At 37.0% G+C, this 26,311-nt stretch overlaps 1 protein-coding gene and 1 long non-coding RNA gene across 4 annotated transcripts in view; one reads left to right on the plus strand and one right to left on the minus strand.

The window, feature by feature from the left end:
• LOC126284374 (protein bric-a-brac 2-like) overlaps positions 1 to 17,431 on the plus strand; it is a 204,018-nt gene extending 186,587 nt beyond the window's left edge. For all 3 annotated transcript variants that reach the window (XM_049983252.1, XM_049983255.1, XM_049983253.1), the window contains exon 6: positions 10,316 to 17,431. In XM_049983252.1, coding sequence (XP_049839209.1) covers positions 10,316 to 10,902 — 587 coding nt within the window. In that variant the 3' untranslated portion in view covers positions 10,903 to 17,431. The remainder of the gene's footprint in view (positions 1 to 10,315) is intronic.
• LOC126284378 (uncharacterized) overlaps positions 1 to 26,311 on the minus strand; it is a 248,437-nt gene that overhangs the window by 29,159 nt on the left and 192,967 nt on the right. The window lies entirely within an intron of this gene.

Here is a 26,311-nt window from a genome sequence, read left to right on the forward strand (position 1 = left end):
GAAATGGAAACTTTGTAAATGTTATCCATAACTTTTAACACAAACTATTGTATTTGATATCTTGTATCAAGTTTTTTGGAACCATATAAACTTGAAGTTATTTATATTTAGTTCTTTTAGATTTTCTACTGACTGAATAATGTTAAAAACAATAAAGTGACAAATTCAAACATCTTCCTTAGTTGTGTATATTTATTTTGTCACCATTTAGAAATAATTGGTCAGCTCAGTTTGTTTTGCAACTGTGATTAAAGGATCTTTCCTAATTTCTGTAGCACCAACATGATCACTATAAGTAGATAAATAATTTAAAGTGTTGTTTTCTTGTGCTTTCTACTAGTTGTATGCATGCTTTGTTAAAGCTGCTTGTAGCATTTGTAAGCTTCACAGGTCCTAAAGATTTATGCATGCATGAATTCTTCTGAACTTGAGTTTTTTAAGTTCAAGTTTTGCATCAGCTAGACAATTACCCTTACCAACATTTTAATTTATTTTATGGAGAAACATTATATGTTGGATCACAAATCAATCATATCAAATGAAGCTAAGGCATTCCAATCTTTGTATTTTTAATAAACTTCCTAGATTATAGAATAGTCCATGCAACTTATCTTCTGCGTCTTCCCAGCCTTACTTTCTTAATCTTCAAATTCCATTATCTGGTTAAAATGCTGACTTGGAAGCCAGTGTCCTCAGCATGTTTATAAAGAATCCTTGCTACAAACTGTAGCTACACACTGTGCAGATACTAATATTTATATGAAATTGGTATAAAGGGGAAGTATTTGAAGTTGTCTTGAAAAGAGTTTGTTATGAGGTGAAGCCATACAGTTTTAGCTACCAGCTGGAAAAAATAGTGTTACTTAATTAATTTTGTGACTTTTTGCTGTTACATTTCTGCACAGTGTTAGTATAAAAAGAAATCCTCACACCACACAACCAAAGAACTCAAGTAGATGAGCCAAAATGAAATAGCACAGTCCACTGATAAAGTAGGATATCAAGTGGTAATTTGTTTTTGGCAGCAGAAGAAATTTTGCACTTGTGCCAGACCAATTGAAACTACTAAATAAGCCATGACAACTACAATATTTCTGCTTGTGCTTAAAAGGAATTACTGCACACAATACTCCAGTTTACCAATTGTTATTGCTCCACTGGTGGCATGCTGCAGTACTGTGTCATGGGGATTTTGATGTGTACCGAGACTGTGGTCATTGAACGGCAATTAAACGAACAAAAAATTACATAAATTATTTTGTGTGTGTGTGTGTGTGTGTGTGTGTGTGTGTGTGTGTGTGTGTGTGTGTGTGTGTGTGTGTGTGTTTGTAGAGAAATTGACTATATGTTTGCATGGTTTCTCTTCTTTTTCACTTTCATGTATTTTTCATGCTCATGTTGAATGAGGTGCTATTTTTAGTTGGAATTCAGAAACTGTCTACATATTCTGTGATGATTCTTTTTATTACTGTTGCTATATGACGATGTTTAACGCTGATGTAACATGTTGCTAAGGAATGTAACAAAACATTTTAAACTTTATGAACTGTGATTTTAAGACCTTAAGCAGTTAGCAGAATAATGTTTAGATGAAATACTTCATTGCTATGGGTGCACAGGCTCTCAGTAATCTGAGTGAAAAGCTGACAGGAAAATTCATACAGCAGTTAAGGTGCTGGACTCAAATCAGGAGAAGTGTGGTTCATATGTTCACCTGGCTATCCTCGAGACAACTGATCCTCCGAGAAAGTTGCAGTTAGTTTCCGTCCTAGCCCAATTTAACTTAATGTTGACCAGACATCAAAACCTAACTTTCCTTCGAGGCTACTACAAAATTTCAAAAAGAAATAGTCTAGGCATTGGCATTGGTGGATCATTCAGTGGGTTAAACTTCTGCTGGGCCAAAAACTGAACTAGATTTCCGTGACTAATTACCAGTATTCCTCCAATCAATATATGTTTGTGTCTGACTGACTCAGAGCTTTAATTTATAAGGACATTTTTCATTTTCAACTGTCCTCTTTTCATGTGCTACCTCTTACTCAGGTGTGCTGTGCTGTGGAATCTGTTCTCATAAATTGCCTACAAGCAGTAAAGCCATTTGTGATTAGTAAAGCCATTGTTACATTCCATCCTGGATTTTCCGTTGTTTGATTAAAGTCATTTGTGTTTTACATGTAGTGAGATCCAATGGTATCCAGTCTTGATGCTGCTGAAGCTGACAAGACGTGTGTGCTGAGAAACTCCTCATTTGCTTTGACTCCATTAGTACCCTCGCTGTCTGTATAAAACATGTACCTGGCACATAAAATAGCCCAGGATATCTCAGACTCCCTTTTCTCTCCTCACAAATGTCAATGAGCTGTTATTCTGATATGTAACAAAGCATGAAGGAATTCAGGTAAACAAAGTAGCAGGCAGGTGTGACAGCCAAGAAATAATGCACAGAATATATCTTGATTCAATGTGTGGTCTCCCTACATGCTATTAAGGTATAGAATCATGTATTGGTGAGAAGAATAGTGGTTCGAAGTAGATTACTTACAGCTATTAAAGATAAATACTGGCAACAAGTGTCATCACTCATCTACAGATAGGACACACTCATCCACAGACTCTCTAATTGCATATAGCTTCTCTATTTGGGCTAGAAGACCACCAAATGTGCAGTAGTTATGGTCTACAACTTCCAGTACCATACATTTTAACTTTCTGGGTTTCATTTTTGGGTTAAAGGGCAGAGCCTAATTTATCTTAAGATCTGCCCTTTTTGGTATGCAGACAGTGAGATGAATATGGCATTGTATTTAAGAATCTCGGGCCTATCCGATTTGTACCTTAAATTATTAGGTTGGAGTTTTTAATGTGTTGTCAAGAATGGCTGCTCCGTCCATTTTTTTTTTTATTTTTTTTTTTTAAGCAGCCAGACATTGTATCAACAATTGTTGTTTTAGCTTTATCTTTGTTATCATATCCATCTTCCTGAAGGTTTTAGAACAATGGCAGTTAACAGTTTTTTCAGTTTGAGTGATGATGCCATAGACATGTTACTGAATTAAGGTGCAGTCTATGCAAAGAATTAATAAGGGACACACTTTTATGCACAAAATTCTTGCCAGTTCACATTAGAAATGAAATGAAATGGCAGTAAAAGAATTGCTTGCTGGAAGTACCAAAAAAGGCCAGACCAATTTCAGTGACTGGAAAAGTTACGGCCAAGGTTTTATGAGATGCAAAGGGATACCTCTTGCTGATTATTTCACAAAGAGTACAGCAACAGCTGTTGTGGATTTCAGTAGGTAACAGGATAGATTATGAAAATAATGCACCTTTCAACAAAGGTGCTTTGATATTTGGAAAACTGATGGATCTGAAAGATGAATTGATGTAACATATATTCTCTTCACTGGGCTTGTCTCTGTCAGAATTACACCTATTTGACAGCAGAAATGATGTGTAGCTTTAAAAGAGATACTGTATGTGTGTGTGTGTGTGTGTGAAAAGTTTATGGCAGTCATAGAAAACTATTTTGTGGATTTTCAGTATTGCACTTCAGGTATGGAATCAGCTTACTGCTCTACCACAGAAAGAACTTTTTACTACACTCTCATAGCAGCAGCTTCAAGCTTTGAAACAATCTGTGTCATATATTTGCTTGAGGTGTTTGGGGAAAAAAAACTGCAAATGATCAGCAGTAATTAAGTTTTGGGTCAAGGTTGATTCATAAGTTTACTCTAAAGAATTTACCAACTGCGGTAATTAGTTAATTTGCTCTACACTGTAAAATACAATTATCTGAAATAAGACACCAACTCAATTTAATTACGAGGATAAAGATGTGTAAAATATACTGAGGACAACATTAATGAGGATTATGTTTCAAAAATCACTTAAATGTTTGATGCACCTACCTTCAACCAAAATAGATTAATGATCAAATGGTAGCATAAAAAAGTCTGAAAGATCTGGTGCTGATAATATGTGGGAAGATTGCAGAGTGTGACAGCAAATGTAGACTTAGAAACCCCAAACTTCGTATTAACAATAAAAGGTAAAAGAGTGCTACTCATCATAAAGAGGACGTGTTAAGTTACAGATGCACAAGGAATAGACTGTTACACATTCAGTCTGCATCTCAGTGTGTCACCTTTATTGTGAGTAGCACTCCATCTTTTTCCTGATATTGTTGATGTTCCAACACAGAGTTTCCATTGTCTAACTTCATATTCAGTTTTTACATGGTGAAATATCATAAGAAAATTTATTAGCACTGAAAGAAAATACTTCAGTATGATGATAAGAAAATTGGCTCCATTCTATCATCATCCTTTAGGAGGATGTGGGGTTACATGATATTTGTTGAAACATAATTTTTTGTGAAAATAATTCTAAGCAAAATAATGTTTGTCAGATACTATATACACTTCAGTAAAGAGAATCACGATGACAGGAAACAGAGCTTACGCTATATCAGGTGGCAACAGACTGGTAGGAAAACCTACTTTCAGAAGTAGTTCTCTTCACCTGGAGAGGATGAAAAAGAGAGGATTAGAGGAAACGGGCAAACTAAATACTACAAGGACACACACATGCCATAGTGCCTGTGTTTATAGATCCTCAACAAATACTTATGTTTAGTTATCATGGGAACAATTGAATTGGCAGTCACACAAAACAATGGAGTGTCCCCTCAGGTTTCTTTGAATAGTGGCACATTTGTGGAAATAAATAATAGAGGGCTGCAACTGGTGAAAGAGCAAAAAGACTAGAAAAGGCAGAAAACAACAGAATAGTGCATGTGTGGTTTTCATATGTACTTGTCTCTGATATTAGTTTTGATATTCAAACATTTTTATTTTTTTATTTTTACATCAAATGCCTCCTCCTTTACAAAAAGCATCCATTTGCCATTGCCTATTTTACAGACACTGCTGGAATGGAAATACATGTGACTCGGAGGGTTTGAACTAATAAATGTGCAAGCAGTGACTTCGGAAGTATATATGGGGAAGAATGTTTGTATATTACAGAAATAAAAGCTGCTTTTTATCATACTGTATTTTAAATAATGCACTACGAATCCTTTGTCATCATTCACATCTTAGAAAATTTATGTGAAACTTCAAAGCTCATAACTGGTCTAATATCTGTGACTGGCACATTCATGTTACAGGGTTCATTACTCTATCACCAGACAAATCTTTGCGCACTTGATAAGTCAGAGTAACCATATATTACAAATTGATATGTTTAGTTTATTATTTTCCTGCATGATTTCCTGAGTCAAGTTTGTGCATATAATTACACAATATAGCTACATTAATGTCTTGGATCTAGATTGTGTCTTGGATCTAGATTGCTTTGAGAACAGAACTTATGTTTGACAGTATCTGTCTAATAACACTGTTAATAACTGTGCTGTGAACCACACATTTTATATTTTGTCTTTATTGAATTTTACTTTAGCCTCTTGTAACTAAGCATGGTTTTTCTATCAAGAGTTGTGGCTTTTTTGAAGATATATTTACTTCAGTAGACACTAAAATGACAATAGCTAATGTAATAATGAAAAACAAATTGAAGTAGTTTGATATAACCTGCAGTGTAATTAGCCTTTGCTGTTATGTCTTATGTTGCAATTTTATTTATGCATCATTTCTTGAAGAGCTAAAGAACACCAATTGCTTTACAGTTGGCACTTCTTATAATGTCTGTACTGGTAATGTGTAACAAGTACAACAGATGATCAGTATTTGGCATTCTAGTGTATTTGGATATTTGTCTTGTTATGTATTCACTCTTTTTTTTTATAAGTACATCATATTTTGAAGTGTCAAGTTTTTGCAGACACCGTCCTACTTATCTGTGTGGTGTTCCCCCTCCTCCTGGCTGCAGGAGGCTGGGTAGAGAGAGGCTGGTGGAAAGGGTGAGGGTTTAATTCATTATGGTGGGGATAGCAGACACACCATATCTATTCGTGGATTCCGTGCAGCGCTCTCTTCTTCTTTCATCTCTGTTTACAAGCTTCTTGTGAATCCAAGTTTTGACGGTCTCTTTTATGCCACTGTCCCAATGGCTGGTAGCTGAGCAGAGCATCTTAAGTGTTCTAAAAGTCCAATGTGTGTTCTTCCTTGATGCTCTGGTCTGCTATCACCGATTTCTCTCTGTCCCCGCCGCACATGCCTGATACATCCTTACAGCATTTAGAAATACATAGCACATATTTGTCCAATGTGCTGCTGACTGCATCCGCAACCAATGCTGTAAATTCCTAGTACATTGAGTTTAAATGTGTCTTTCACAGAGCCAAGCCACTCTTTTGTCTTCGGCAGTGGTCAAAATATTGTTTTTATGCTCAATTTTTCCAGAAGCCTCCCAGTTTTGGCTGGCAGCATTCCCAAGTATGGAAGAAAAGTGAGTTCCTTGTCTTCTGCTTCCTCTTCCCGATTTTTCCCAACCCATCTTGAAATCTCTCCTAATCTGCACTTCGCTGTACCCATTTTATTGGTGAAATATCTCCTTCAGGTGCTGCAGTTCGTCTGACAGGCTTTCTTATACCAAGGTTGACAGTACTGTTTGCTGCTGTGCTGGATGGTCGCAGCTTGTTGCATGCAGGAACAGGTCTGAGTGAGTCGTCTTCTGACATACTTAATGACCTAGTGTGCCATCTGCCATCTTCCTTATTAGTATATCCAAAAACGGGAGACAGCCATTCCTCTCTATTTCTGTAGTGAAGGTGATGTTTTCATGGATGCTGTTAAGGTGGTCCAGAAACTGATCCAGTGCCTGCCTGACATGCTCCCAAATTGCGAAAGTATCAACAACATAGTAGTACAAGTGCTGGAGTTTCTGGTGAACAGTTTGGAGGGCCAACTTCTCAAAGTGTTTATGTATAGATTTGTGATCTGTGAAGCAAGAGCGAATCCTATGGCCATTCCATTTGTCTGTTCATAAAACTCTCCAATGCACTTCAAGTAGGTGGTCATTAGTGCATGTTCAAAGAGGCTCGATATGTTGAGTCTTCAGCAGAGCCAGGGAGTCTTGCAGAGGTACTTTCTTGAAGACCGAAGTGACATTGAAGTTCACTAGGAGGTCATCTCTTTGTTATTGCATGCCTTAAGCATTCTCACATAATCTGCTAGGTTCTTCACATGACGACAACAGTGCACCACAAGGTGTTCTAGGAGTATCGCCAGATATTTTGCTAGTCTATAGTTGTGCAAATTGATGGTGTTGAGCATTGTCTGTAGAGGCACCACTTAATTCTGGTGTCAAGGGCAATCCATATAGACACTGGGATAGAGCCATTTCCTCACTGCCTCCGGTAGATCAGAGTTCTTCAGCAGCACAACAGGAATTTACAATACCACAATAGTACATTAACAAACTCAGCGATGTATTTCTAAACACTGTGAGAAGCATACCAGGCATGTGAGGCTTGGACGGACAGAGAAATCAATGACAGCAGAACATAGCATCAAGGAAGATCAGACATTTGACTTCAAGAACACCAAGGTGCTCTGCTGAGCCACCGGCTATTGGGATAGCACCATAAGCGTCCATCGAAATTCGCATTCATGAGAATCTAGTAAGTGGATATAGAGGATACCCAGTGAGTGCAGCATGGAATCCACTGATAGCAATATTTCGAGAGCATGTCCACCCTTGCGAGACAGGAACACAATGCTCTGACAAAGATGTGAATGGTGCTTCCTCCTCCCCCTCCCCTCATGCCCACTGGTCTATGTGAAACCAGCCTCCTGAAGCCATGTGGAGAGGGGGCAAGCTGCAGATATAAGTAGGACAGCATCTGCAGAATCTTGACACTTCGCCAGAAGATCATGATGATATCACTCATTGAAACGTCACATTTGGGTCTTTGCTCACTCAGTGGCTACCACAAGCAATTACTAACATAAATGTAGAGTTTGAATTTTGGGAACTCCTTGTCAATATTTCTGGAGAGAGAAGCTCAGTAACTGTCGGGGCAGTTGAGTTAATGCTTCACTGATGCACAGATTATCAAGTGTGTGTAAGACCACCAAAAACTGTATAAAGATTTTAATTTGTCACCTTAAAATTTAGTATGGAAGAAAGGTAATTACTAACAGTACCTTCGTCTTCCTTTGGTTTTAATCCTCGTTGTGCTTACTGTGTGTGTTTGAATGTTTTCGGTTAAAGGAAGTTCATCTTCTAAAGCCTATGCCTTCTCACAGCAACCATTCTTCCCTATATTGTGCTGTTTTCTTCATTTCTTGATAATTTTACGTTTTGTTGCTTCCAATAGACTATTCACCATTTTTTTTTTTCCTTGGTTTTCTTTCCTAGCATTTCTTATTGCACTATGACTGTTAAAAACTTACTGGAGCTAACAGATACAAAAAAAGGAAACCGCTTTATATTTTAGATTTTTTGATATTTCTTAGTTCACTGTTCTCTTTTGGAACGTCTTCATTGTTTCTTCTTTCTGTCTAGGTGTGCCTTGTTAGATTAACACAAAGGCACGTATCCACTGGCTCCAAGCACTTTGTGTCAGTGTTCAACAGTATTCAGCATGCACAGCTGTATAAGAGCTCTCTCCACATAAATGCCTTGACAAATTGTCCCCCCGTTCTATACTAAACACCACGGAAACAATGGAAACAGCTTTGCCACAGTGGTAACACCAGTTCCCATCAGATCACTGAAGTTAAGGGGGCTATCGGACTGGGCTAGTACTAGGATGGAGGCAAATTGTGGAACTATTTGATTGAGAAGTAGTTGCTACTGTATCATAAACTGAAATACAGTCAGGAGAGCAGTGTGCTGACCACAAGGTTCTCCATATCAGCACCCAGTGAAGCCTGTGGGCTGAGGATAAAACTGCGGTCAGTTGGTACTGTTGGGTCCTCATGGCCTGTTAGGGTGGAGTTTAGTCTCTCTCTTTTCTTTTTTTACACTAAGCAGCTTGTTGTCTAAGAATGTTAATCATATCTTTTTCAGTTGCTAAGATCAACATTCAACATGTTGTTAAAACTTCATTTATTTACACATTTTTGGCATAGCCCTTCCTCATTATATTCTGATGATGAGCTAGGCCTTAAACATACCAGTAAATAAAGTTTTGACAAGTGGAATGTTATTGTTAGCAGACAAAAATCAGTGAAAAAGACTCGTCCACTGTCCATATAATGCTTGCAGACATCCTGCACAACTTTGTTGCCCCTTAAGCTTCTTCTTCGCTGGGAGTTGTTTTCGTTCACTGAAAGCACATTTAGGTGTTCAAATTCTTTTCCTGATTTTAAAGCTGCTTCTGTAGTGTGCAGTAATTGAAATGTCTAAGTAACAAAATTTGTCCACTTTATATCTTATTTCTTTCAATTTGGCTGTCAGATTTTCTCCTTACTTTTCATTTACCATCATGATATTTTTTTTTTTTTTTTTTTTTTTTTTTTTTTTTTTTTTTTTTTTTTTACTTTTTTGCAAACTTCTCATAATTGCTGAAAATTTATAAGTCAAACAGGGCACCATATCTATATTCCCTACATACAGCACAGAGAATAATGTTTATGTTGCTGAAGAATATTAGTAGTTGCAAATTTTGAAGGTCACAATATCAGTTCTAATGTTAATAAAAAATATGTTTCATCATTAACAGCAGAATAAATCTAGATCTGTTACAATTTACTTACCTTCATTAGTGGATACAGACATTGATACCTCGTACAGGTAAATCAGATAGACTTGAAATAGTTTGGTCAAGAACTAGTATGTTTACAAAAAGTAAATAAGTTTTCCTTATTGTACCTGAGGTTTTGTATAACAAATGCAGTATGACAAGAAAGGGAAATGGATTTGTTAAACTCAAAGACTGAGTAGTTAATCACAAAAGTTGAGTATTAAATGAGAGTTACACTGTTTCCTGCAGCTGTAGAAAATAGTTTCTTAGTTCATTGTTAACATAGATTTTAAGGAAGCAGTAGCTATTTCAGATCCTAAAGAAACCATTGACACTGTTGTATTGTTGTCACCACCCATGACTTCATAAGAGCATAATTGGTGGCCAACTTTTCACAGAGAGGTATGTATCTTGTACCGAATATTCTATTCCTCTTTTCCAGATTATGGTAATAGTTTGTAAATAAAACTTATGTATTTATTGCACTATTTTGATGTCTGTTATTCAATTAAATTATTGTTCCGATTATGATATTTTGAAAACGGACATTCCAGGTCTTTACATCATTTAAACATTAATATTTCTTTTTTCATTAAGCTGTAAAAAAATATTATCTGAGGATATGTACCAAATAATTTTTTTTCTTTGTCCCTACAGATCTGGGTTCAGCACTAGCACTGCAGAATGTAATGTGTGTCCTGAAGCCACAGCAACAGGCTCAAATGCAGCAATCTATGCCACAGTTTGCAGCCATATTGCCAGCACCCAGTGGGAACAGCAGTCTCAGCAACAGTGCTGACAGTAAGGATATTAGTCATATTTCAGCTGCATTACAGCATTCTACTCCCACAGTGCGAGTTCGCCGTTCAGAAGAAGAACTACAAAAGGCAGCGGAGTGTGTGCAGAAAGGGATGACCTTCCAGAATGTTTCAGACATATTTAATATTCCAATCTCGACAATACGTTTCTACATGGCACGGCGAGGCATACTTCCACAGAGACGGCGGGGCCGTGTTTCAAATTCTGGAGCTACGCCAGTTGCCTCGGCACATGCACAGCCACCTTCATACATGCTATTGCACTACAAATTGCCTGATATGGGCCAAGGTCAACAGCAGTTGCCGGCTCCTGGCCAGGTCCATATTCAGCAGCAACAGCAACAACAACAGCAGCAGCAACAGACATCTGGAACTGTCACTGTGCCAACAACTGCCTCTGTTGGATGGAAGACTTCAGATAATTGAACCAGAGCACTATATTGGTATGGGCTGGTGAGTCTCACCTGACTTGTAGACAGCCTGACAGCAGACATGCAATGATATTTAGTTCCCTGTTCATTTTCAGACTTCATGCCATTTGTGACTCAGACATTGTGTTTTACCACTTAAAAACTGAGATGTAAGTTCTATTATAAGCAGCTGTTCACATAATTTCTACTTTTTAGAACCATATAAGTTAACAGAATATTTCTCGAGTTTTGTTTTTGAGTATGAGGAGATATGTTTAAAATTGAAGAACTGGAGCATCATTTTGAGTAGGTTATACACTTCATGCTGTACTGTAAATAATATCACAAGAGACAAAAACATTGTAGGTTAGTGAAAGAAATATTTTAATGCAGTTTGGAAGAATTTTTGCTGGCATATTCCTGCATTTTAATGAACTTAACTGGAAAGGAGGGTAGATAGGACAGAATTTTTTAAATTTTTTCCTCTCTTTGCTGTATCATGCTGTAAATTGTGTTGCGCATAGAAAATATATTTATTAGTTTTCTTTTTTCTTTTTTTTTTTTCTTGCAGAGTTTTTCTCTGAATATGTCACCTTAACTGTGCATGCATTTTTGCTACTGTATTTGTGTGATGTGAATCTCGTTTGTAACTTTACTCTTTTTTTTATTGCTGATCTGAAATATAATTAATGGAGACATTAAGCAGTAGTCTGTAGATTAATGTTGTTAATGCTGTTTCGTATTTTCTCAGTTATCTTGTAACAGTTAAACATTTTAGTTGTTACAAATTTGTTTCATGTGTCAGTGGCAAATGGGCACAAAGTACATTTGTGAATGTCTAGATGAGAATATAATATTGAATGAAAGATAGCCATGACCAGTCATGAAGTCGAAGTAATTTGGTGGCTGTTGGTAGACAAATATCACAACTGTGAGTATCCATAGTGGTTTATGGCTAAACAGTTACATACTAACCATGAATATTTACAAATTTCTGTTTTAAAGAATTGATGGACTGTCTTCTGAATTTTTGTGTTTTTAAAACAGTATTTTCTGTGCAACTGAGAGGTCTACTTGTTCTCTATAGCGTATTCTTCATCGTACATTTAATGTATTTGGTTATTAAATGACTTAGCACAAATATGTTAATCGTGGCTTCTTGCCGATGGAGGCTTTTTGCTCACCATTAATGATGACAGTGCAGTACTTAACTGATAATTTTTCTAAGTATTGAATGGTCATGGCTTTCTGCTGTACCATATTTATTGTGTGAGGCATATTTGTATGGAAGGTAATAAATGTTTTCATATATGAACTATTTTTATTAGAGTTCTGCACATTGTTGGAGTAGCCTGAAGAGTATTGTGCAAACATGTCAGAACAGCATACACCAAATGATATTACATGTACATACTGTTGTCCTGTACCAGAGCACCATTCTTTGGTATGTTGATGTCAGCTTGCAATTTTCAGTGGTTGCAATATAACACTACTCGCATGCTTCTGTTCCTGGAACAAGTGTCTACTTATAATAGGGAAGTTATAAGTAGTTGTTGGCCTTTGACAAGAAATTGTGTTAGATGTTAAGTAACTGTAGAGGCAATAAGTGTTTATTTTGGTTTGTTTTGAAATGTTTAAAGGGGTACACGTAGCTGCAGCATTGTTGGCATTACCTGTAACATTCTGTTGGGTGGTCAACCAGTATAATATTTATAAAAGTTTAAAATTATTTGTCTGATAGTCCAGTAGGCAACCTTGAAAATGCAGTAATTATTTCAAGACACTTTGTGTTACACCTAGTTTAAAAAAAGTTTTGGACAATTGGTACTTTTAATGTCTCTTGTATCTTTGGAGTTACAGCAACATATTGAAGTTGAAATTGAAAAATGTTTTGCAACATAGTATGAGTGAAGTGTGGGTTGACTCTTCAAAGGAAGAAGAAAATAATGATGAACTGAAAATTTTCAATTTGCAGTATTAATCGTGTTCTGAAACTAGAGGCTTTTGTTTGTTACATTGCTTTTTTTGTTGTTATGCTTTATCTTATCACTGTTGAATACCCACAGAGAAAACTGCAGGCCACTGGATTTTTGAAGATGGCAATTAATTTAAGGATGGAAATGGCTAACAACTCAGAGAAGTAGTATGCCGTTGACAGTTGTTTCAGTTTTGTGATGGTGATTAGTCGGTAAATGCTTTTCAGAGAAATCAATGAACTCAGTATTCAATTGTAACATATTCAAAATGAATTGTTGTGTAGTCAGCAACCAATATTTGTTGCAGAATGTGTCTTGTGTGGCATTTGTAAGTGAAACTGTATATGTGAAACTAGTATTAACTCTTAAGTAGAAACATAGATAATATTTTCAGTATTTGTTTTATTGCTTGCTGGACAGTTTTTACTAGCCTGTTAAAATGTCATAAGCAACTGAACTGTGTGTTGTCTTTGGTCTGTTGACAGAGAAAGGTTGATTTTATACAAACAGCTTGAAGTGTTCTGTTCGAGTGGTATTGTGTAATTATATATAGACTTATGATTCACTGTTATAACAAGTGGATTGTCAAATACCTCATACTGAAAAAAAGTGTTTATCTTTTTTATAGAATGAAACTAGTTATTCAGTATTTATCAAAGTCATTAGTATCTGATAAAATTTACTGAACGTCAAACATGAAATCTTAAAAAAAAAAAAATGCCTAAAGGTAGGGAAAAAGCCCTAGAAAGCAAAATGATAGCTGGGGTAGGGTTGGCTAAATGTGCAGAAGTAAATAATTAATATTGAACTTCTGAAATGGAATCTTCCACATTTGAGTCGTAATAACTTCTTCTTAAATAACAGAAAGGAGGAAAATATAGCAGAGATATTTCAGAAAATGATTAGTTGAATGTATTTAAAATAAAAGTTTTAAAGGATTCCGCTGATAGCAATTAAAATTTGAAATAAAGCTGAGACCTAAACCAGTCTATAATAGCATGTATAGGGATGTGGTAATTGGATGCTGCTCACATTCTAGAACTCAGTGTGACAAGCTCATCTTTTACTGTGCATGATAAACTACTCGAACTTATCTCAAATTTTAATGTTCTGTGCTCCCCTCTCCCAACTGTACAAACTTTTCTCACATTAAAAAAAGTGCAGATACTGTCTTGTGCTTGTTTTCTTTCTTTATCTTATTCTGATTGTGAAGAAAAAACATTTTTTATGAAAAAATCTGAAATTAAACAATTCTTTTTTTCTGTATTTGACAGCACATGTGGGGGAGGGGAGGTTATTTATTGTCAAACTTGCCTCAGGTATCAGACATTGAATAGGGCTGTTTTTGCTTTATATTTCTGAGGATTGCTGCTTCAGTGATTCTTTACTGTGATGTACTGTACTGTAACATAATGTGTTACAGGCTATCTGACATACTAGTACAAAGTTTGAACTATTGTTATGACCAGGTATCAGTGATTGCTTGTAAAAACAGGTTAGGGGCATAAGTGAAAAAGATGTTAATATTGATGGTTTATTTTGTCTGCTACTGTGCAGTTTGTATCAGAGATTTACTAGCATATGTTAGTGCCTCAGAGATGTATGCCATTCAGTATGTTTGTGCTTGTTGACTATTTATTGTGTATGGGATTAATCTAAAGTGATTGTTTTATATCTGTTTGAGGTTGACTATAGGTCTTCATTGTGCAAGGCTAATTTACAGTTGTCAGACTTCCAGACCTACATATAAGCCTGGTTTGGAGAACACTTAATGGGTTATAACATTAATGTTTTATTACCTCTTGCCTTAGTGATTAACTTCTGGTTAACTCAACTGTTCCTGTCATAATCGGTCTTTGACAAGTTCATGAAGATAATTGGCCATTGACAAGTTCATGAAGTACCACATTTCTGATATTTGCTGCCCAGATAATATTGAATATGTATAGCCAATACATGCCAATTACATCATTAATTTCAGTTTGTCTCTCTGACAGTAATAATTCTTTTTTTCATATTTCAAGGATAAGGACTAGAGAGAGTATCAATATTTCAAATCTGATTTTCTGAATAATTCTGCTGCTGCATATAATCCATTCATTTGCTGATAATTCAGTTACAATATTCAGTCATTATCAAAGATTCAATAGCAATAGCAATATGAATGTATTAGGGGTGAGGAATGAAGCTTATGAGGACTATCATGATCTAACAATCTTCTTGCCCTTTTGGAAATGCACACAATGTTACTTCTTTTTTTCTGAAAGATTTACAAATAAATTACACACGAGGAACTTCTCTAAACTGTCATCACTTATCAGTAGCCTGACTGGAAATGACAGAAGTCAGCAGAGTATGTCGGCCAACTTTGTAATATAAATGAAACACTATAAAATTGTATCTGTCCTCTTGTAATTAAACAGGAACAATTTTCCCACTTTTCAATGTACTTAGTACTCCACTAAAATTAGAGTTTGAAATAAAATGAAACTGATAAACCTCAAAGTGCATTGTTAGTAAGCGGTTGTTCCAAACCAGCTTGAAATTACATGTGGTGTATTGGGTCACACTTTGCTCTCTGTTTCCCCTGGTAGTTATCTTGCTTATATTGTTCAGTGTCAGCGGAGCTTCTTCTCAATATGGTGACACATACAGCTGTGACACAGTAAAATTACCAGCATCTGTCTCAGTTTTTGGTATTTCATGTGAAGCATGTAGAGTCATTCCAGCTCATACAGTGAAAACATAATATATGAATATATTTGAATATCTTTTAGCTGTCAAGTAACATTATAGCCTCTATAAAATCAAGTATACTGTAGTAGGGTAAATAAAACTACATAATGGTACTGGTATATAAGCAGACCATAAATCTGTTTTCCTCATATACTTCTTTTAATAAAATTAGCACCAAAGCACTGCATTGCAAAAATTAAAAACAGTAAATTTGAAAACAAAAATAACAGTATGATTTGTGCTGCTACCACTGCAGCAAGAACATTGCTTTAAGGAAAGTTTATTCCCTTTGTTTGAAGGCGAAATGTCAGAATGAAACATTTTTGGCTCTATTGCATACCTAGTGAATGTCCCATCTTTTGTGGGATCTGTACATGTCTCACATGAATAGTTAGCAAAAAATGTATATCTGGCAGCATGAATTGAGTCAGCAGTTAACAAGGTGCAGTTGAATAGCAGACTAATAAACTAAACATCTGCCCTTATCCTGTGGTATTAAGTGAATTATATCAGATTATTACTAGCAAATCATTGGTACATGTTTATGTAACAAAATGTCTGTTACTGCAGTTAAACAGCAGCTTATTTCTAGTCCTTTGCAGTAAAGTTTTTCCATACTCAGGAGTAATTCAAAAGACAATCAGATTTCACATCTTTAATGACACTCACTTCACTACAGCATTGGTAATAATATAGCGTATTTTGTTCAGTTTGCTGTTTGTTGGGAAAAATCTCTATTTTATCAAACAATATGTTGTTGTATTTCAAAACGTGTCAATATTTTCTTGAGTTATTGTCAGATGCAAGAATGTGTGTGTATGAGGTATGCATAGGTAGTCTTAATTCGTATAAAGCTGTAGAAAACATATATGCCAAAATATTTAGTAATACATTTTCATGAATTCAAATGTAATTTTGAATGATGGAGAAAAAGATAAGAAACTGGATGAAGTATTTTTGTATTGGTTGCATGTGACACATTTCATCGTACTGCAACACAGTTGAAATATTGGAAGATGTTTATGCAAATTTTAGCCATATTGTTCAGCCAGCTATGCTTTTCAATGGCTCATTATTTTATACAATGTAGCATATGGTGCCTGTTGTATTGTGACACTACTGGAGATTTTTGCTGGGGTAACAGATTTTTTTGTGAACAGGATTCACATTTCATGATTCAGGGCCCCTGGTGCCTTATCAATCTTTGTTTACAGGTACTCTTGCAGCACAATACCATTTGCAAAGACTGTTAAATGGTACTTTTATAAAGCAAATTGGTAATATAAATTGCAATATAAATATCTTCATCATTCTTTACTGTGATAAAAAGTTACTTTTACCACATACTCAGTTTGTTCAGGCCGCGGGTGAATGACAAGTGTTACATTAGACACACAGGAAACAAAATTTCGAAAGACTATTTTATATTATGCTGTAGAATTAATTAATACTTATAGAATCAGAACAGCACTGGTTTTTGTACATAACTGCCATGTATTTCGCATTTGCTACGAAATGTCTTGTACGTTAATAATAGGCTAAATTGTAAATGCTTATCAGAAAATGATTATAATCAATTTACATGACAAATTATAATGTTATATTATTCAGTTCACTATTTATTTTGAATATCTGTTGTTTTACTGACTTTCTATCTTTCACTTGATTTGTGTATTGGAATAACTTCATTTTGGAGTAAAGAAAAGCTGTAAAGTAGCCAAAACACTAAATTTTCTATGTGGAATTGTGTGCGATCATAAGAGTGTTGTAGACCCATACTTTTTATGGTGATATATGAATAATTATTGTAATAAAGAGCCATTGAAAAACAAATTTATCAATATTCATAGAAAAATATATATGTTCATACACATATGATACCTCTTTTCCAGTAAGCAATGGAAAAAAAACTACACTGCCTCCTACTTTTTGTCATATGCTGATCATATTGCCATAGAATAAAAACTTTTAAGTGATTTTTCTTTTTACATTGAAGGTTTGATTTGTACCTTCTGATAAACATACTTAAGTTACTTCAGAACGTTTTTTCCTAAAAGTTGCTGCCTAACTACTTTCAGCAATGTTTGGAGCCTTCATGAGCTTACCAAAGAAACAGAATGCACATGAAGGAAAATGATTTTCATACGTTCATTGCCACTGCATCATTAACAACCTCATTTATTACTTGGACATGGACTTTTTCTAAGTTTAACTGTCAACGGGAAGAATTCGTATAATATACAATTACCTGGGTATTATTAACTTGTTAGTTTCTACTTAGTATGAAACACAAATCTTCATGTTTGGTAAGACACTTGTGGTGTAACAAATGGAACATTTTGAAATGTAGTCAATGCTGTGACAGTGTCCAAGCTAAGTTTGTGCCATAACAATTATCAGAGGCTGTGATATGTATTCTAACTGGTATTCAATCATAAAAAATCTTTACTTTTTTTTAGCAGTAAAATGTTTGTACCCATCATTTATCAACTATGGTAAACTTTGTAATTTAGTTTCATCTGTTGACAAGGAAGTTAAATGTGGGACTCAAGACAACTTAATAACACAAGGTGGAGTGAAACTACAGTATTACAGGCCAAAATCCAAACATTTTTATGTATGAAAACAAGATGCTTCAAAATGGAATGGTCGAATTATAAATAATGGGAATAAATGTTATCAATCACTGTGTAGAGTAGGTGTTGAGTGGATGGCAGACACAGAGAGAAAATTAACATTTTGACTTTTCATTACTGCAACAGGGGTCAGGGAAGGGGGGACAGTCATGGCTGAGAGCGAGAGACAGCGACAGAAGAGCTTGTATGTGTGGGTGTGTGCGCATGCGTTGGCGTGCATATGGACTGGTGTGTTAACTTGAAAACAATCCTAACCACTTATGTGCTATGTGGTCATGTGACACACAGGGAAATATATAAATTTGCTTCCATGTCTCTTTCGCAAGTGGATTTCTCCTTAAAGCAAATGATCCATTTTGCAGTATCTGAATTTTCACCAACCTAACTTCAGTCACATCAAACAAAATGTGTCACATGATGTTCATTTAAATGAAACCTGGTCAATGCGTCTACCTTTGCCCCTACACGTAAGGTGGCACCACGTAACTGCAGGTATGGTGGCACCATCTATTGGTAGAGAGACTGATGCATGCGATGCATGCGCAGCATTTGATGTTGCATTGTGCCAGTGTGGTTTCACGTTGAAGAGAAGGTGGTCACACAAGTCTTCGTCCACTACCGAACGTGCAGGTGAGTAAGCAGAAACTGTGAGAAGTTATTCGATTTTTGGTGGCAGAGGGAGGTGGAGGCCGTGAAATGTACTGATGGATGAAGGCTGGGTACAGTGAGTACAAGTCATTCAAGTGTTGTGGAAAGGTGCAAACGATTCCTTCAGGGGTGCATGTCACTGGAAGACGATACTCGTCCTGGACAGGCTCATCGTGTCATCACATCAGAAATGGTTACAAAAGTGAATGCTTTAGTCTTGGACAACTGCAGAATCACTGCGGACGAGATTCATCAGCTACTGGCATTATCCTTCTGAATGACAATTCCCGCCCACACACGCCCAATGCAGTGAAGACCACATTGCAGCAGCTTTGGTGGGAAACGCTGGAACATCCACCGTACAGTCCTGACCTTTCACCGTGTGACTTTCAATGTTTGGACCTCTAAAACAAGCTATTCGCTGACATCGATTCGCAACAGATGATGAAGTGTTTGACTGGGTCCAGGCCTGGATCCAACAACAGCCTACTCGCCACAGACAACACAGTGACCGATGGCTTGCACTTGAGGACCTAGAGCAGCTTTGCGTACAGTTGACAGTACTGATAGACATGCAACACTGGGTGAAATAACTGCAGAAATCATTGTGGGCTGTACAACGAACATATCTGCTACGACAGTGTGGCAAAATTTGTCATTAATAGGCTACAGCAGCAGACAACCAATGCGAGTGCCTCTGCTAACAGTGTGACATTATCTGCAGTGCCTCTCCTGGGCTTGTGATCATATCAGTTGGATCCTATGTGACTGGGAAACCATGGCCTGGTCAGATGAGTCTCAATTTCAGATTATAAGAGCTGATGGTAGGGTGCGAGTGTGGTCCAGGCACCACAAAGCCCTGGACCCAAGTTGTCAACAAGGCACTGCAAGCTGCCAGTGGCTCCATAATGGTGTGGAATGTATTTACAAAGATTAAACTGTGTCCTCTGGTCAAACTGAACTGATCATTGATTAGAAATGTTCATGTATACATACTTGAAGACCATTTGCAGTCATTCAAAGATGGAACTTTTATGGACGACAATGCACCATGTCACTGGACCACAATTTGAGCAAATGATTTGGCCATGCAGATCCAACACGTATCCCATTGAACATTCATAGGACGGAATTGAGAGCTCAATTTGTGCATAAAATTCTGCGCCAACAACACTTTCGCAATTATGGACAGCTATACAGACAGTATGGCTCAGTATTTCCGCAGGGTACTCCCAATGACTTGTTGTGTCCATGCCACATCCCGAGTTGCTGCACTAAGTTGGCCAAAGGGATGTCCAATACGATATTAGGAGGTCACCTATTTGTATGAACACCTTATAACAGAATCATTGAGATCCAAACTGCAGATATGCACTTGAAGACAAACATTTTACCACATCTCCTTATAACTGCCTGTACACTTTCAGGAATTCCAGGTGTGTTCTAAATGCTCTGACAACCGTACACAATGTATACCTGGAGTTCATGGGCAGTATCAACAGCACTGGAATAAACCAAAGCTTTCATCTATCCCCACGAAAAATATCCATTGTGTTCAAGTTGGGGGATATTGGAAAGCCATGGTACTAATGAGGCACGACCAATGCATTTTTCGAAATGTTATACACCGGTATTTAGGTATCTGGTAATATGGTAGTCAAATAAGGGTAGTTTATCACTTTGTAATTTTATGCATCAGTTGTAGTGTTTCAAAATAAACATCCCGAGTTGCTGCACTAAGTTGGCCAAAGGGATGTCCAATACGATATTAGGAGGTCACCTATTTGTATGAACACCTTATAACAGAATCATTGAGATCCAAACTGCAGATATGCACTTGAAGACAAACATTTTACCACATCTCCTTATAACTGCCTGTACACTTTCAGGAATTCCAGGTGTGTTCTAAATGCTCTGACAACCGTACACAATGTATACCTGGAGTTCGTGGGCAGTATCAACAGCACTGGAATAAACCAAAGCTTTCATCTATCCCCACGAAAAATATCCATTGTGTTCAAGTTGGGGGATATTGGAAAGCCATGGTACTAATGAGGCACGACCAATGCATTTTTCGAAATGTTATACACCGGTATTTAGGTATCTGGTAATATGGTAGTCAAATAAGGGTAGTTTATCACTTTGTAATTTTATGCATCAGTTGTAGTGTTTCAAAATAAATGTACACTGAGACATTAACAGTGTTGTAATACTGGCATAATTGTACTTGTGCATACATCATATTGTGGAAGGATTGGTTTCCAGACTGATGTTTATTTGGATTATCTGTTTGTTTCATTGTCCTGTACTCACCCCCATTGTTTGCATCCATAATAGTCAAACATCATACGCAATGTCGAGCCCTTGTGGTCTAGTGCTAACACAAATAAGTGGAAACAGAGAGGTTATGGAATCAAATCCTGGTTGGACCATGGAAATTTTTCAGTCTGCCTTCACCTCTCAGCAATATGGAGATACAAAGGAACAGCACATAGTTTCACTCTGACGTTAAACCTTAGGTGCCCTTTCCCCAGAAGGTTACTTGATAGGTTAAGAGCACACAAGTCACTGAAGTGGTGCCCCATTGAAAGAACTTCAGACAGGCAGCTCAACATATCTCTTTAGGGACTCTCAGCCAATTGTGCCGTACAATTTTACTTTACCCTGCATAGTGTCGGATTCAGATGGGGATTTCAAGTTTTCGTACTGACGAGGCTAGTGACACAGCAAAGAAGCCAAATATTGCAGGGATTTTGTATGGTCATGGATAAACTACATTCATGGAGAAGATTAGAGTCAAATTGTGCTCTTCTTTTATTTGTTTTGTTTTGTTTTGTTTTAATTATTACATTTCATAAACATGATGATAAACAGCTTATGTGAAAGTCTGAAGCAATCTTTCCTACAAATTTCTGGAACACAACCAGAATCAACTGAATGAGCAGTGACACTGTTTTGGCTGCCTAATCTGCATTTACGGCAAACTTTCCTGAATAACTTTTTGCCTGTGACAATGGATTTCATATCTACAACAAGAATTCTCTTTTTATCAATGGTTAACAGTTGCAGGATGATGCAAGGATAACTTTGAAATGTTGTGATGAAAGAAGTGGTATCTGTTGAAACACAAACTGTCACATGAAACTTATTTAAATGTTGTCTGTTGAGTTGTAACTCACAATGACTGGTTTATCTTCACATTAATTTTGAGACATTATACTGTACAGCATTCACTATTTGCAATTTTGGAACATTTTGAAGAGTAAAGCAAGTTGATAACATACCAGAGAATGATATCATCAGGTGAAATCAAAAAAGTAAATGAAAATACAGCTTTCCCATTCGTTGAAGCCATTAAATCACTACCCAAGTCGATTTTCAAAGCAGTTCCAGATGACAGAAAAATCATAAATGCTTGAGAAATTTTTCATTTTTCTTTTGTGTCAAAAGCTGGCAAACGCGATGCTACGAAATTGTTTATTGAAGATTCATTTTCATTAGTGGAATTGGGAGCAATCTTCAATAAACTGTATGTAGATAGTGGTCGTCGCCGTTGTGGTCTTCAGTCCAAAGACTAATTTGATGCAGCTCTCCATGTTACTCTATCCTACCCAAATAACTACTGCAACCTACATCTTTCTAAATCTGCTTCCTTTATTCATCCTTTGGTTTCCCCTCTGATTTTTACTCCCACACTTCTCTCAAATACTAAATTGGTAATCTCTTCATGTCTCAGAATGTGTCCCTATCCACCAATCCCTTCTTTTGGTCAAGTTGTGCCACAAATTCCTCGTCTCCCCAATTCTGTTGAGTACTTCCCCACTAGTGACATGATCAACCCATCTAATCTTAAACATTCTTCTGTAGCACCACATTTCGAAAGCTTCTATTCTCTTTTTATCTAAACTGGTTATTGTTCATGTTTTATTACTGTACATGGCGACACACCAGACAAATATATTCAGAAAAGACTTCCTAACACGTAAATCTATACTTGATGTTACAGATTTCTCTTCTTCAGAAATGCTTTACTTGCCACTGCCAGTCCACATATTATATCCTCTCTACTTTGGCCATTCTCGCTTATTTCACTGCCCAAATAGCAAAACTCGTCAGCTACTTTAAGTACGAGGGTGAGTCAAATGAAAACCTTAAATTTGTAATAACAAATCAAAATTTCGCACCGTTATCCCTTAAGTTGGTAAGCGTGCTACAAACGGCGCGCAGAACGGCCTGTGCGTGGGCACTATCAATATAAAGATGGCCGCCCCACTTGTGACTTGCACCAGGGAAGAACAGCGTTCTGTTATTTGGTTTTTGCGTAGTGCAGATGTGAAAACTATTGAAATTCATTGACGAATGAAGCTTTAGTACGGTGATGCATGTTTGTCACAGGAGCAAGTATACGAATACAGTAGGAAGTTCGCAAATGGTGTGACTTCTGTGGAAGATGCTCTTCATCCAAGTCGGGCACAACGAGTTGTGACTCTGCAGAAAATTGCAGCAGTTGAAGCCATAGTGAAGGAAAACTGCAGTGACACTGGATGACATTGCAGCATGTTTACAGATTAGCTATGGGTCAGCAAATCACATTGTGCATAATGTGCTCCAGTTTCACAAAGTGTCTGCAAGATGGGTGCCATGGCAGCTGCCTCCTGAAATGAGAGAATGATGCGTTGATGCTTGTGAAGAACTTATTCGGCACTTTGAACAAGAAGGCAATGACTTCCTTGCAAGAATTGTTACTGAGGACAAAACCTGGGCTCACTTCCACCAACCGGAAATGAAGAGAGCGAGCAAGGAATGGCGCCATTCCTCATCACCAAAATCAAAGAAGTTTCGAACAGAACCATCAGCAGGGAAGGTTATGCTGGCACTCTTTTTGGGATAACAAAAGGCATCATTTTGGAGCATTACATGCCTAGAGGGGCCACTGTCACCAGTGCATTACACACAGATCTCCTAAAAAATCATCTGCTGCCTGCAATCAAATTAGAGCGACGTAGATTGCTGTCAGCAGGTGTCCTTTTACAGGGTGACAATGCAAGTCCCCACACTGCCCGTACAACAATCACAGCCCTGCATTTTGGGTGTCTTCCTCATCCACCATACTCACCAGACCTTGCCCCCAAGTGATTTCCATATGTTTGGACCACTCAAAGACGCAATGAGAGGAAAGAAGTTTCGTTCTGATAAAGAGGTACGCCACGCGGTGCATGAGTGGTTGCACGGACTACCAAAAGAATTTTTTTCTAAAGGAATTTATGCACTTTGTAAGTGTTGGAGGACTTGCATTGAGCACGAGGGAGATTATGTTGAAAAGTGATACAGGTTTGTACCACTTCTGCACAATAAATAATATTTTTAAAGTATTTAAGGTTTTCATTTGACTCTAAAATAAAAAAAATAGGAGTGCGGGTAAGCTACTACAAACAGCATAGTGAATGAATTATTGTGGCCAAGATAGACATGAAGCCCACGCCTACTACAGTAGTACAAGTTTATATGCCAACTAGCTCTGCAGATGATGAAGAAATTGATGAAATGTATGATGAGATAAAAGAAATTATTCAGGTAGTGAAGGGAGACGAAAATTTAATAGTCATGGGTGACTGGAATTCGACAGTAGGAAAAGGAAGAGAAGGAAACATAGTAGGTGAATATGGATTGAGGCTAAGAAATGAAAGAGGAAGCCGACTGGTACAATTTTCTGAAGAAGAGAAATTTGTTAACATCAAGTATTGATTTAAGTGTTAGGAAGTCGTTTCTGAAAGTATTTGTATGGAGTGTAGTTATGTATTGAAGTGAAACATGGACGATAAATAGTTTAGACAAGAAGAGAATAGAAGCTTTCGAAATGTGGTACTACAGAAGAACGCTGAAGATTAGATGGGTAGATCACATAACTACTGAGGAAGTATTGAATGGAATTGGGGAGAAGAGGAGTTTGTGGCACAACTTGACTAGAAGAAGGGATCGGTTGGTAGGCCATGTTCTGAGGCATCAAGGGATCACCAATTTAGTACTGGAGGGCAGCGTGGAGGGTAAAAATCATAGAGGGAGACCAGATGAGTACACTAAGCAGATTCAGAAGGATGTAGAGTACAGTAGGTACTGGGAGATGAAGAAGCTTGTACAGGATAGAGTAGCATGGAGAACTGCATCAAACCAGTCTCAGGACTGAAGACCACAACAACAACAACAACAACAACAACATTTGACTTGCCCTCGTATCTCTCTTCGTAATCTGATTCCCTTGGCAGCACTTGATTTAATTCAACTACATTCCATCATCCTCGTTTTACTTTTGTTGATGTTTATCGTATATCCTCCCTTCAAAAAATTCCATTCTGTTCAACTGCTTTTCCAAGTCCTTTGCTGTCTCTGATAGAATCACAATTTTGTTGGCAAACCTCAAAGTTCTTATTTCTTCTCCATGAACTTTTAATTCCTACTCCAAATTTTCTTTGGATCCTTTACTGCTTGTTCAATATGCAGATTAAATAACACTGGGGACAGGCTATAATCCTATCTCACTCCCTTCTTAACCATTGCTCTCGTTTCATGACCCTTGACTACTATCACTGCCATCAGGTTCTTGTACAAGTTGTAAGTAGCCTTTCACTCCCTGTAATTTACCCCTGTTACCTTCGGAATTTCAAAGAGAGTATTCCGGTCAATATTGTCAAATGCTTCTCTAAGTCTTCAAGTGCTATAAATGTAGGTTTGCTTTTCCTTAAACTATCTTCAAAGATAAATTGTAGGGTCAGTACTGACTTGCATATTTCTACACTTCTCTGGAATCCAAACTTATATTCCCTGGGGTCTGCTTCTACCATTTTTTCCACTCTTCTGTAAAGAATTTGTGTTAGTATCATTCAGCCATGGATAATTAAACTGACAGTTCAGTAATTTTCACACCTGTCAGCAACTGCTTTCTTTGGAATTATAATTACCACATTATTCTTGAAATATTAGAATATTAAATGTGTCTCGTACATCTTGCACATCTTGGCTGGCTCTCCCAAGCTATCAGTAGTTCCAACAGAATGTCATCTACTCCTGGGTCATTGCTTCAACATAGGCCTTTCAGAGTTTTGTCAAATTCTTCTCACAGTATATCATCTCCCATCTCATCTTCATATACATCCACTTCCCTCTCTAAATAATGCTTTGAAGTTCATCTCCCTTTTATGGACCCTCTATATACTCCTTCCACCTTTCTGCTTCCCCTGCTTTGCTTAGGACTGGTTTACCATTTGAGCTCTTGATATTCAGACAACTCCTTTTCCCCAAAGGCTTCCACAATTTTCTTGTAGGCAGTGTCTATCTTTCCCCTAATGAAATATGCTTCATAATCCTTACATTTGTCCTGTAGCCGTTCCTGCTTAGCAATTTTGCACTTCCTGTCAATCTCAATTTTTTAGTT

Source organism: Schistocerca gregaria, chromosome 8 (assembly GCF_023897955.1).
Source record: "Schistocerca gregaria isolate iqSchGreg1 chromosome 8, iqSchGreg1.2, whole genome shotgun sequence".
Lineage (NCBI taxonomy): Eukaryota > Metazoa > Arthropoda > Insecta > Orthoptera > Acrididae > Schistocerca > Schistocerca gregaria.